The sequence below is a fragment of the Sebastes fasciatus genome, chromosome 5, assembly GCF_043250625.1.
Source record: "Sebastes fasciatus isolate fSebFas1 chromosome 5, fSebFas1.pri, whole genome shotgun sequence".
In the NCBI taxonomy this organism is placed as follows: Eukaryota; Metazoa; Chordata; class Actinopteri; order Perciformes; family Sebastidae; genus Sebastes; species Sebastes fasciatus.
In genome coordinates this window covers 9,359,989-9,373,140 of record NC_133799.1, presented here as the reverse complement: position 1 = coordinate 9,373,140, position 13,152 = coordinate 9,359,989, and the positions used below count along the sequence as shown (strand labels likewise).

The following is a 13,152-nucleotide window of genomic DNA, read 5'->3' as shown; positions in this document are numbered from 1 at the left end:
CTCATACAATTTCAAATTTAAGTAAAAAGTCTTGCATTCAAACTTACTTCGTAAAACTACAAAAGTATTGGATTCAGCAAAACAATTACACTGCCTTTACAAAGGTTTTCTTTTTTTGGTTGCAGCTTAATTTGACTTTTCATTGGCGATCATGTGTAGGATTCACTTTCAACTACTCCTTCACTTTTAATTTGAAGGAATAATCTACCGTTGCCGGTGTTATCCACTCTAACTAGACCACAGCTCGACCAAGACTACAATAATGGAAAGATGTCAATAATTTTATACTTGTAAACATTTTCTCAGATTTTGCACTGTACTATATAAATATTATATTTGGTTGCTATGATTACAGTGACAAAGACAGTAATGCATTTTTTTTTTATTAATTTAATTTTAATTCTCGCGAAGTTCCACATTCACAAGTGTAAATTTACCCCCAAAAAAGCCAAATTTCTTTGTATTTATGAAAGAAATGGATCTATATCTCTCAGCAATTTCTTCCCACAAAACAAAAAAGCAATGGAAACAATGAATGTATGCAATATCTTTAAAGTTTTTAAGTGAAATTATTGTCATATATGACAATACTCTCGCATGGTCTTAATTTTTATTTTTATTTTTTTAAATTTTATGTTGGTTTTGTTTCATTTCTGTTGTCCTTTTATGTTTGGCACAGCTCTTTGTTTATGTTTTCGCTATGCTTCTTCTGTATGTAAATGTTTTTAATGTTTTCTGCTGTTACTATGGATACTATCATTTTGAAATAATAATAATAAAAAAAAACAGAAAACAGAAAAAAGAAAAAAGACTACAATAATGGCGTCTGAAACGGACCTGAAGTGGTCCTAAATTACATAGGTGGCTTAATCTAAGCCTGAGATCTGGAATGTAACTTTTTCTGGTTATATAATTATAAACACGTCTATGCACATTTTTACAAGCCTTACGTGTATACGTGTGAAACACGTTTGCTATCAGGGGGTGACCGATATTAGCACATATTTCCCGAATATTCTGAATTTGTGTCGGTTATTCACTCTAACTCGACGCAGCTCGACAAAAGACTACAAAAATGGCTTCTGAAACTGGCCTGAAAGGGTCCTAAATTAAATAGGTGGCTTAATCTAAGCCTGAGATCTGGAATTATAACTTTTTTCTGGTTATATAATCATACACACGTCTACGCACATTTATAAGCGTTACGTGTATACGTGTGAAATACGTTAGATATCAGTGGGTGACCGTTATTATGACATTTTCCCCGAATATTCTGATGTCGTGTCGGTGTTTCACAGGCAGAGTAGTCCGACAGTGGGGTCTTGCATCAGGGGAAAAAGCGCCAACTTCTGCTGCTGCTGCTGCACCGTCTGACTCAAACCCTGTAAACATCTCTTATTAGACTGGATACACCGTGAAATACATTACTCTTCAACCTGGAATGACTCGTTCAGGTGAGAGGAACAACGCTGCAGACACTGTGGGGAGTTTCACAGTTAGTTAACTAGTTTTGTTGTTAAGCGAACTATTAGAAACGTCGTGTTTTCTCCTTCCACTTCTTCACCACACCGTTTGACCCACATTTGTCGCTGTGTTGTCCTGCAAAGTTCAGTTTAATGTGCGCTACGTCCAAGCTAATACCTAACGTTACTAAGACAACGGTTACTAATGTTAATCAGACAACGGTTGCTAACCTTAACGGCTCTATTTCAAACGTTAACCAGACAGCAGTTGCTAATGTTAACGGCTCTATTTCAAACGTTAATCAGACAGCAGTTGTTAATGTTAACGGCTCTATTTCAAACGTTAATCAGACAGCAGTTGTTAATGTTAACGGCTCTATTTCAAACGTTAATCAGACTGCAGTTGTTAATGTTAACGGCTCTATTTCAAACGTTAATCAGACAGCAGTTGCTAATGTTAACGGCTCTATTTCAAATGTTAATCAGACAGCAGTTGCTAATGTTAACGGCTCTATTTCAAACGTTAATCAGACAGCAGTTGCTAATGTTAACGGCTCTATTTCAAATGTTAATCAGACTGCAGTTGCTAATGTTAACGGCTCTATTTCAAACGTTAATCAGACTGCAGTTGCTAATGTTAACGGCTCTATTTCAAATGTTAATCAGACAACGGTTGCTAATGTTAACGGTTACTGTCGCTAACGTTACCGGCTCTATTTCAACCGTTGAATGTGGGCACATGGTGATAAGAGAGAGGAAGCAGTAAGTCAGTTAGCGTTAGCCAACTGGCTAACATATGTTACATAATCCGTTGTTCAGTCGGTTAACCGGGTTGGACTTTTGTGAACCAGAGGCTGTCTACAGTAATTTTATTATCTAACGTTAAGCTTAGTTTGGTTGCAGTTCCATTAACTGCGTAGATCACGTTTACTGCGTAGCTATACTTTCGTTATCGTTGAGTTCCTGATGGCGCCCACTGAAATGTTATTTCTGTGTTTCCTTTTCTAACCAGTGAGGTGCGCTGTTGCATCGTCGATCTTCTGAGGTAACGTTACCAGGATTAAAGATGCCAGGTCTGCAGGGTGAACATGTTGTTTCGAGCCCCGTCAAGAGGAGTAAACTGTCTCTGAAGTTCCTCCAGAAGAAGGAAACTAAACGGGCTCTGGATTTCTCTGAACCTCAAGCAGATGAGCCCAAAGCTGTTGTGGAGCCTGAGGCGAGGTGGGTCTCTGCTGTCAATGTGGGATTCATTTGGGGGTCATACAAAGTTCAAAACACTTCATTATTACCCTACCTTGTTGAAGAAATGTCGTGTCTGGTTATGCCGTCTGTTACTCCTTACATGCCAGCCAGTTGTCACACATTTCACACAACTTCAATCATACCATTGTGCTATATTCAGAATTCAGAAATAATGAAACAAGTAACTAGTAGGTGATTGTTTCTTTTTATTTTTATTTTGACACTGTGTTTTCTTCTCTACTGTTCAGCAACAGTGATCAGGTGGTTCCTGATCCTCCATGTCCAACCTCGCCTGGCCTTCTCCTGCCATGTGAGAAGAGAGAGGCTGTGGTCCCATTTGTGGGGTTCAACAACTTGGGCAACACCTGCTATTTGAACAGTATCTTACAGGTGGGTCCTCCTCACTAAAGACAGAATAGATACATGTCTTTAACGCTGTTTGACTACAAAATACATGTATATAGATTAGGGCTGTCAATCGATAAAATATTTAATCGTGATTAATGGCATTATTGTCCATAGTTGAGCACAATTAATTGCAAATTGCACAATTTTTATCTGTTCAAAATGTACCTTAAAGGGAGATTTGTTAAGTATTTAATACTGTTATCAACATGGGAGTGGGCAAATATGCTTGCTTTTTGCAAATCAATGTATATTTTTATTATTGTAAATCAATTAACAACACAAAACAATGACAAATGTTGTCCATAATCCTTCACAGGTACTGCATTTAGCATAACAAAATATGCTTAAATCATAACACGGCAAACGGCTGTCAGTGTGCTGACTTGAGGTCAGAGGTCAAGGGACCCCTTTGAAAATGGCCATGCCAGTTTTTCCTCGCCAAAATTTTGTGAAAATTTGGAGTGTTATTTAGCCTCCTTCGCGACAAGCTAGTATGACATGGTTGGTATCAATGGATTCCTTAGTTTTTTTTAGTTTCCTATGATGCCAGTATCTTTACTTGCTCTAAACCTGAGACCGCTACAACCTAAAAATTGCAAGTTGCGTTAATGCGTTAATTAGTAGGAAATAAAGTGACCTTCCATGTCACTAAGAATATTGTTGAGTATTGACCCTGTAGACAGAAACACTGAAGTGTTTGGCATGGTGTCACAGTGTCTTGTGTGGCTGATGTAGAAGAGATAAAACCCGTAGATAAGTGGCTGCTCCACAGCATTATGTCTCCTTCTGACTGACGTACTGTGTGTTCAGATCAGATCCTCTCACTCTGGCTTATCTGTATTGACAGTGCTGGTTGTAGAGAGACAGACGGGCACTGGAGGTTTTATCACTCATTCAAGCACTGGTATGATCTCAGCACCTGTCCAAATAAAGTTTCTATAGCCGTTTCATCTCTTGTTTGGAATAAGAGACTTTTTTTCTCTTGTAGAGGAAAGAAAATATGTGTCAGGGCAACTCTTCATTTAGGCCAGTGGTTAGACAATAAGGCAACCTCTTATGCAGTATGGAAGCAGGGAACCGTTTCAGTGTTCACTACTTGTGTTATTATTGTGTACTGCGTTGACATTGTACAAGGTATGCGCAGTCTTGAAAAAAAAAAAAAAATCAATTCAGTTTCATCAAAAAAAGGCCTTAGAAGAAGATATTGACAAGTCTTAGTTTCCACTAGTTAAAAAGGTCTAGAATAATTATTTCAGCCTGTTATATGCATCAACTTTAGTTATAAAATGTTTTTGAATGTGATTCGAGCAAATATTGGCTGGAAAATCCCCAGTGTTACTCTTCCAGACCACTTACCCTATATAAAATCCATTTGTGTATTAGTTGTAATTAGTTATTTTTTAAGTGGTTAATTTCATCCATCCATCCATCCATTCATCTGTCCATGTTCTGCTGCTTGTCCAGGTCCAGGTTGTGTTTAAAGATTAATGAATGTTATTATCAAGAATACTGCTGGGAGGTTTGGACAAAAATGCGATATAAATGTCAACCAATTCATTTACTTGGTAAATAATTCAAGGGCCTTTTCACCCTTACTGGTTTTCATTGATATCTTTCATGCTTTGGCTGGTATGATTGTGAAACCGGTATTAAATTGCATGACAAAAATGTCTTTACAAGTTTAAAATTCAACTTTGTGAACTCTGCAGAAACCCTCTTGTAATTGTTATCACTCACAGGCGATTAACCAAAACAAATTATTTAAAAAAGGAAAATGTCACAGTTTCAGTCTTTGTAAGGAAACATGTTAACGACATTTTTTGTTCAGGCTCAAAATGTGTCACTCGTTTGTAGGGCTTGGATGATACACTGTCTCCCGATTTGATACTATCACGATACATGGGTGCCGATTTGATATGTATTGCAATTTTTAAGTATTGCAATTCAATATTATGATTAATTGAGATTTTGTTAACTTTTTTAACATTAAAACACGGGAAAAAATAGAATCATACACTTCTAGTCATACACTATTTACTTTGGAAAATCTCTAAATTGATATGATAAAAATGCTTGATTTTGTGTCTGTATGTAGTCACAGATATCAGTCATTGTCAGGAATTATAAAAATGTTTCCAGCAACCCAAAAATCAAAGACTTTTCCCTCACAAATGAATGGCATTTTCTTTTTACTTTTAACATGTTTTATACTTCTGGTGAATATAATCTAATCAATCTTTTTCCATGTATGTATTTTGTATATACAGTTACCAGTTGTTAACATCTTATTTTGAAAACCGGATGTAGTCACACGTGTATACTTCCGCTAACTTCCCAAGTCTGTCACTAGCTCTTACCATCAGCTCCGTTCTCTTTATACATCCATGGTCAGCTCGATCAGGTTATGGGTGTGTTACAGTTGTAGCGTCGGCCGATTTGACCACGAAGATGAGAGTGACGACTGACTTGACTGCTCGTTACCGCAATACGATAACGTTACCTTTCCATGACAGAGTTAGCATGCAGCTTTAGCCATGATGTCTATCTCTGCTTTTCCTGCAATGTGTGAAACCCAAAGTGCAGTTTTCTGCATTCTTTCTGCTTTGTTTTAGTTGAAACAGATATGATGTCACTTTACTCATACTACAACAATAAAAGCGGTAACTTCCTTCTACCTCCGCCAAGACTCAAATGAAGCTAATATATCGATTCTGGCATTCAAAAATCTATTTCAACGAATCATAGGTGAATCGATTTATTTTCCCACCCCTACTTGTTTGTCTTCCATGTGACTACAAACGGTGACATCCTGCCCAGAAAATGGAATTGAGGAACTATTTTTTGAGTTTTCTGTACAGCTGGATTCCTTATAAAGAAGTTAAAGTATGATGGCTAATTTATGTCTGATTGCTCCTGCAGGTGCTGTATTACTGCCCAGGGCTCAGAGAAGGCATAAAGAAACTGCACAACCTGTCTAAAAGCAAACCTAAGGAAGAAACTGATGAAAGCGAAGAGGTTGGTGCAAAGAATGGCTTCAGAAATACATACATGCATAACGTATTCACTCATCACCACTAATTATTATTGTATTATTTGATATACTAGATATACGCTCTAATTCAAAAACTTTTTTATTGTATCAATTCTTTTGTTTGTATTTTATTTCTCAGCAGTCAGAAGCTGTCACAGAGGCTTTGCCAGCTCAAATGGAGCTCCTTGGGAGCTTCAACAGTCTGATAACATCAGTGGAGCAGCTGCAGTCCAGCTTCCTGTTAAACCCTGAAAGCTTCAGTGAAGGAGAACTCGCTACACCGCCTCGAAAAATACTCAACACACTCAGGTAATGATGTGGTCATTTTGAATTATAATGTGTGCCCAGATTGCTGTCCAAATGATGCATTAAAATAGTAAGGTAGCTTATTTCTATCTTATTTCTCTCTAGTCGAAACCCCCAGAGAATGGCAGCACATGTTCACATTTTTAAAGCTGAAACAAGCAAATGGTATATTTTGATTTGAGTAGTCCCTTAAACAGTTGATAAATCATTAAGATATGTTTTTTTTAATATATGTTTTTGCATCATTAAACTAATTGTGACCACTCTCTGTCTGTGTGTGTGTTGCAGGCAGCTGAACCCCATGTATGAAGGCTATCTTCAGCATGATGCCCAGGAGGTGCTGCAGTGCATCCTGGGATATATCCAAGAGGCTTGTGAGACCATCAGGAAAGACCTGGAGGTGAAGAGGGAGGATGCCGATGAGACTGAGGGTGTCCATTTGGGTTCCGGCAGCTCTGCAACAGAATCCAAAACTCCCACAGAAGAGGACGGCCAAGTCAGTGGCAAGAGAAAGAGCGACACTGAAGTGGGAAATGCCAAAAAGAAGCCCAAATCTGTCAAGAGTGAGAAATCTGATGCAGAGGATAACAAACCCTTCACTCGCTCCAAAAGGAAGTCCTCGAGTGACATCACGATAGAAAGCACCCGAGACAAAGAGGAGGAGGCAAAGGATGAAGGGAAACTAAATGGGGCGGAGGAAAAAGGGAGCGATGGTGAGGGGAAAAGTGAAAAGGCATCTAAAGAGGCAGATGGGAAAAAAAAGAAGAGGTCTAGGCTGAGCTGGCTGAGGCCTTCTGGGAAACAACCAAGTATTTTCTCAAAGTTCCTCAGCGTGGGGAAGATCAGCTCTGCAAAGAATCAAAACAAACCAGTGCAGGAGAACGAGCCGACCGACGACCAAAGTCTGAATGAGAAGACCAGCGATGAGAGATCACCACAAAGCGTGGCTGAAGACAAGAAAGCAGTAAAACTTCAAGGTATGAGATTATTTTTGTAAGAGGAATGGGTGTTGATTTAATAAGAGGGATCTATTTTGACGGGGAGGAAATGAATGATTCATTGAGTAGGGGTGTAAATCACTAGTTTCATCACAATATTATATTGATTCTTTGGCCAACGATACGATATTTGCCAATATCACAAAGTGAGCCACGATACGATTCTGATTTGATTCAATTCAGGGGCCTACGATCGATATCGATATGAGACGATATCATATGTCTAACACACAATCAACTGACAAAAAGCAACTAAAATATGATTCGACAATTTTATTACTGGGCTCTTCCAGGCATTTAAATAAGAAACAATGTGTTCTTTTTAATAGAAAGTCGAAAAATCTACCTCCTGTTGTTGCATGTCTGGTTGCTGGTCAATGCTGGTGAGCGGCTGGTCAATAAAATGAGAATAGCTACTCCACCTTAAAGGTCAGCCCACCTTAAGTGAGTCTGCGCTGTAGTTGTTGCTAACTTTGGGGCCAACCCCCTACACTTTAACAAGCAGGTAGCAAGCAAGACACAGAAACTTGGCTTAGGTTTTGATGAGCTGTAGCATTTATTCACCAACAAATAAAGTCTAACTAACTGGCTTCACAGCTATCGCGTTACTGCTACTCACCATCACACACACGCCCGCCCTACTCTCTCGGCCGACTGGACACTCGCTAAAGTTACGCCACTAGCACTGTTTGAGTTTTTAGGAATGAGGTGCACTTTGACGGAAATGGAGAAACAAACGTGCGATGGGAATTTCAAAATAAAGGTGCATCTTAAAGATTATATGTATCGATGTTTTCACTTTGCATCTATGATATAAGATCATCAATCCAGATCGATGGATCGTTCCACCCCTATCATCAAGTAGAATTGATAAATATCAAACTCGTAAACTGACAGGTTTGTAACTGATGAAAAATTGAGAATTAAAAGCTCATAGTGATTTCAGAGATTTGCTTATTTACTTTTCATTCAAGAGGAAATTAGTTTTCACAGCCTTTAGATTAAGCCTTTAAGAACAAAGTGTGCAAATGTGATTTAGCCGAGTTATTATATTTTAATTATCAATGGGGCTTCAAATAATTTTCTAGATTATATTGTTTTTTAATGTTTCCCTTTTAATGGTTTATTTCATTTTAAAAGCAGCTTTCAAACACTTGGAATAGAGAGTAAAAGATTAAGAAGGGAAGAAGGTCACTGAATTGAACCTCTGCCATGCGATATCAGACATCATTAGTAAATATGTGACTTCAGACATTAAATACAACTCTTGTTTCTGTTCTATCCAGAGGGCTTGGACCTGATGGAGCATTTGTTCCAGGGCCGACTGGTTCTGAGGACTCGCTGTCTGGAGTGTGAGAGCTTCACAGAGAGGAGAGAAGACTTCCAGGACATCAGTGTCCCGGTGCTCGATGACGAACCCAGCAGCCCAGACGACCTCTCTGAGGGTGAGGACTTGTACTTTTAAATACCATTAATACTACAACTCTTTGCACCCGGTCAAAAAAGAAGTCCCCGTGCAGCTCAAAGCATGGGTTGTGGTGAACAATGTGGATAATCATTTAAAATGACTGCACAGTGCGAACATATTTATGAAGTTTTTTTATTACAATGTCACCCTCCACCAAATAAAATGGGAAGGCAGATGTCTCTGTACACCCTTCCTCTTTCTTCCAGACCACAATGCAGACAAAAACAACAACATAATTAATACCTGATGTCCTCTCTTCCCAGTTTCTCCTGACCCCAAACCAGAGCTGAAGACTCTGAAATGGGCCATCGCCCAGTTTGCTTCAGTGGAGCGCATCGTTGGGGAGGACAAATACTTCTGTGAGACGTGTCATCATTACACAGAGGCTGAGAGAAGTCTACTGTTTGACAAAACTCCTGAAGTGATCACCATTCACCTGAAGCGCTTCTCTGCCAACAGTTTAGAGTGAGTTGATTTATTCATGTTCATTTCAGTCAGTTTCCTGTCTTCTTCTATCTTTCAGTATTTTCTTCCAAATTATTGTAGATTAACCTCTGTCCTGCATTGCTCTTATAATAATGAGTATAGACATATGTCAGTTAGGGGAGATAGCAGGGCGGCAGTAACACTATACTATGACTTTTTTTACATTGGCTTACTATATTATGTTATGGCTTGGTTACTACTGTTTACTTTTTTCGACATACTAAACTACAACCTTTTTTTTATTTTCTAAATACAATACTATTACTTTTTATGACTTTCTTCAAATACTATACTATGACTTTTTTTTCGACATACTATACTGACTTTAAAAAAATTTCGACATACTACTATGACGTTTACATTTTTTTCGACATTCTATACTATGACTTTTTAATTTTTTTTCGACATACTATACTATGACTTGTATTTTCTTGACATTTTTATGGTACTATATTGTTTTTTTGTTACTTTTTTGGACATACTATACCAGGACCTTTTTTGTTATTTTCAAAATACAATACTATGACCGTTTATGACTTTTTTCGACATACTCTATTCAGATTTTTTTGCAATACTATACAATGACTTTTTAAATTTTTTTTGACATACTACACTTACAACTTACTACTCTGACTTCTTTTCGACAAACTCTATGACTTTTTTTTACATTTTTATGGCTTACTATATTGTTTTTTTACTTTTTTGGACATACTACTAGGACCTTTTTTTGTTAACTTCGAAATACAATACTATGACTTTAGGAAATTTTTCGACATACTACTATAACCTTTTTTTTTTTTTTTTTTCGACATATTAAAGTGACTTTTTCATTTAATTGACATACTAAAGTATGACTTTTCTTTTGACATACTATACTATGAGGTTTTTTATTTTTTTCGATGTACTATGACATGTGTTATTCATTCCTCACAGATATTAACTTGTCTCCCTGTTTCTTTTTCCCCCAGCTTGGATCCATATGCAGGTCTATCTAAAGTGAACACTCCGTTGCAGACCCCTTTGACCTTGTCCCTGGAAGAGTGGTGCACCCGGCCCTCATCCACGAAGGGTCAACGCTATCAGCTGTTTGCCGTGGTCATGCACAGTGGCGTCACCATCAGCAGCGGCCATTACACCGCCTATGTCCGCATGTCTGATCTGAAAGATGTGAAGCTCTGGATGCGGAAAAGAAAAGAAACAGAGGAGGAAGAGGAGAAGGAAATAAAAGAGGAAACGCGGGTGAAAGACGAGGTGCTGGATTATGATGATGGAGAGGTGTCTTTCAGCCTGAATGCAAGGGGACAGAGAGGTGCAGGTTTGGCTAGTAGTAAAATGGGAGGAAAGAAGTCGTCAGAGGGGGCTGTTGGACTCTTGGGGGGCCAAAGGAGTCTGTCAAGTTGTGACCTCGGGAGCAGCGGCAAACACACAGAAAAAGCAGCCAGCAGTGGATCAACGGAGAGATCCAAACGGAGGAAACCCGTCAACAGCCAGGGACAAAATACTGAAGCAGGACTTAAGGAGGATAGAGTAGGAGAGGAGGCGTCAACGTCTTCCTGTGGCGGAGTGGAGGCTACAGAGCAGCAGGCTTTGAGCAACCTCATGGAATATGAGGGCAAATGGATGCTGTTTGATGACTCGGAGGTGCGTTTGTTCGAGGAGGAGGAGTTCCTGCTCTCCTGCTCTCCTGAGACATCGTCCTCATCGACACCTTACCTGTTGTTCTACAGATTGATGCATGAACCTGGACACTAACATGAACACAAGGGGGGGGGTTATGCCAGATGTTTTTTTTGGGCAGCAGAGCACCCAGACAAAGTACAGTTGTATTTTGAAATACAACACAGTGCCAACATACTGTGGCTGCCATATTAGCACCTGAACTGAAGATATGTTTCACAGAGCAAACATCCGCGTGGACTCTCACCTCAGATGTCAATGAGCCAATTCAGGTTCAAAAGTCATATTGTAGAAATACTCAGACAAATGGGGATTTCATTTTCTACGTGCCAGGATTACTTTAGCCTTTTTTGGGGGGGGGGGGGGGGGTCTCGTCTCTGTTAAGTACAGTGACCTGTTTATTGTTTTTTGCTCTGTACTATTATTTCTTGTACACTGGCTTTACTTTTTCTGTGTCTTTTAACATGTTCCATTTTCTCAATTATTGAGTTTGTACGATTCCTTCTTGCAAATTGGAAAAGCACTTTTGAAGTAAAATGTAATAAGTAAAAATGCAAAATGTTGGAGAATGTCTTTTTCTAGCTGAATACTTTTCTAAAATCAATTTGCATTTACAAAAGCCTGTGTATATTTGGAATAGACTATTCAATTAAAAGCCAAGATATGGGCCAAATATCCTTTCCATTTGCAATGCAATACTTAATATGATTCATGATTTTCTGCAGTATTTCTATAGTTTAAGAAAAGACTTTCGTATTCATTGGATTGGATAATTAATATTGCATAGCTTTGTGTGAAAAATATGGTCATTAAAATATTCAGTAACAGTAACATTGGTCGTCTCAGGTTCTACAGCGTTTATAATTCCAATCATAGTTTCAGGAATCAAATGAATTAATAGCTTAGTGATTAATACCCATTATGGGCCATATTCAGTTATTACATTATATATCATATATACATGGGAAAGGTTACAAATCAGGTTTAATATAATGTCTCAATACGTGTGTTGTCTCATTTACACTGTACCTCATTCCAGCTGCAACTATTTTAATCTTGCCAGGATCTTTCTATCAGCAATAAAGTTTTTACCTTCATCTGGCGATACTCTTATTCACATCTCCAACATAACATTAATCTACACAAACACAAAAAATAACACATTAGGAGGCAAGAAGATTACCAGCATCCACCCAACTGAACATTAAAATATTTATTTAGTAAAATATTTAAAATAAACAAAACAAAACTACATAAAATTATACAAGGATGTTTAAAGTACCTAACTTTACAACATTCTTTCAAATAAAAATCATTAAAGCATCATGATAAATAATGGTACCATTTTTTGCATGTTTTCATTTTTTCCTTCCCCCCCGTTTTGAATTACATAAACTTTCAAGTTGTAAAATGCATTGCTACACCGTAATAAAAAAGTGCACACATGAAATTGAATACAGATCTTTGACACAGTACATAATTAAATAGACACCTTGACTTTTAAAATCTCACCTTTTCTGCAGAAGAAAAAATTTTTTTGGCACTTTACCAATAAAGGGATCTCAGAGCGTTCTTCATATTCAGTGGCTTGTTAGTTTACATCCAGCAGATTCTGTTGGTTTGAAAAGTGGAGGCTGACATTATTAGTATTTTGCTAGTGGTTGCATCATAGGGACAAATATAAAGACTTGTCCCCTTGTGTGACAAATGTTCAGCACAGGAAAAATTCTAAATGCCAAGGTATCTCTTTAATCTTTAAGATCCACTTGTCCATCCCTCTGATTGTGTAACAGTTTGTCTGTAAACAAATTAAGACACTGGAATGACGTACCAAGCTCCAACACTTTTAGCCTTTCTTGTAACACAATCTCCGAAACACTGACCAACCTTCAAGACACTCCTATTTACACTCGAGAATAAATTAATATTGCAATTTCTGTTATGTGTGTGTGCGTGTGTATTCTTCATCTTCAAATGTCAAGCTTGCGAAGACTCATTCTGCTGAAGGAATCTCTGGAAATAAGAAAAAAAAAACATGTTTTGATTCAGACTGACAGAAATATTATCAGATTT

At 38.0% G+C, this 13,152-nt stretch overlaps 2 protein-coding genes across 30 annotated transcripts in view; one reads left to right on the top strand and one right to left on the bottom strand.

Moving 5' to 3' along the window:
- The first annotated feature begins 1,200 nt into the window (after positions 1 to 1,200).
- On the top strand, positions 1,201 to 13,019 carry usp1 (ubiquitin specific peptidase 1). 4 transcript variants are annotated; one of them, XM_074634950.1, is made up of 9 exons: positions 1,201 to 1,454; positions 2,476 to 2,684; positions 2,954 to 3,095; positions 6,033 to 6,128; positions 6,284 to 6,453; positions 6,739 to 7,427; positions 8,735 to 8,893; positions 9,180 to 9,381; positions 10,371 to 13,019. In XM_074634950.1, exons 2-9 carry the CDS (start codon positions 2,530 to 2,532, stop codon positions 11,152 to 11,154), a joined length of 2,397 nt encoding a protein of 798 aa, XP_074491051.1. In that variant the 5' UTR covers positions 1,201 to 1,454; positions 2,476 to 2,529; the 3' UTR covers positions 11,155 to 13,019. The 4 variants fall into 4 exon arrangements, with proteins under 4 accessions (XP_074491051.1, XP_074491054.1, XP_074491052.1 ...); XM_074634953.1 differs by having other exon boundaries at positions 1,298 to 1,454; positions 6,287 to 6,453; XM_074634951.1 differs by having other exon boundaries at positions 1,305 to 1,495.
- The window catches only part of dock7 (dedicator of cytokinesis 7), a 56,555-nt gene continuing 55,683 nt past the window's right edge, over positions 12,281 to 13,152 (bottom strand). For all 26 annotated transcript variants that reach the window (XM_074634931.1, XM_074634922.1, XM_074634923.1 and 23 more), the window contains one exon: positions 12,281 to 13,092. Coding sequence is in view for 25 of the 26 variants with exons in the window: in XM_074634922.1 (XP_074491023.1) it covers positions 13,050 to 13,092 (43 nt within the window). In the remaining variant the exon portion in view is untranslated. The remainder of the gene's footprint in view (positions 13,093 to 13,152) is intronic.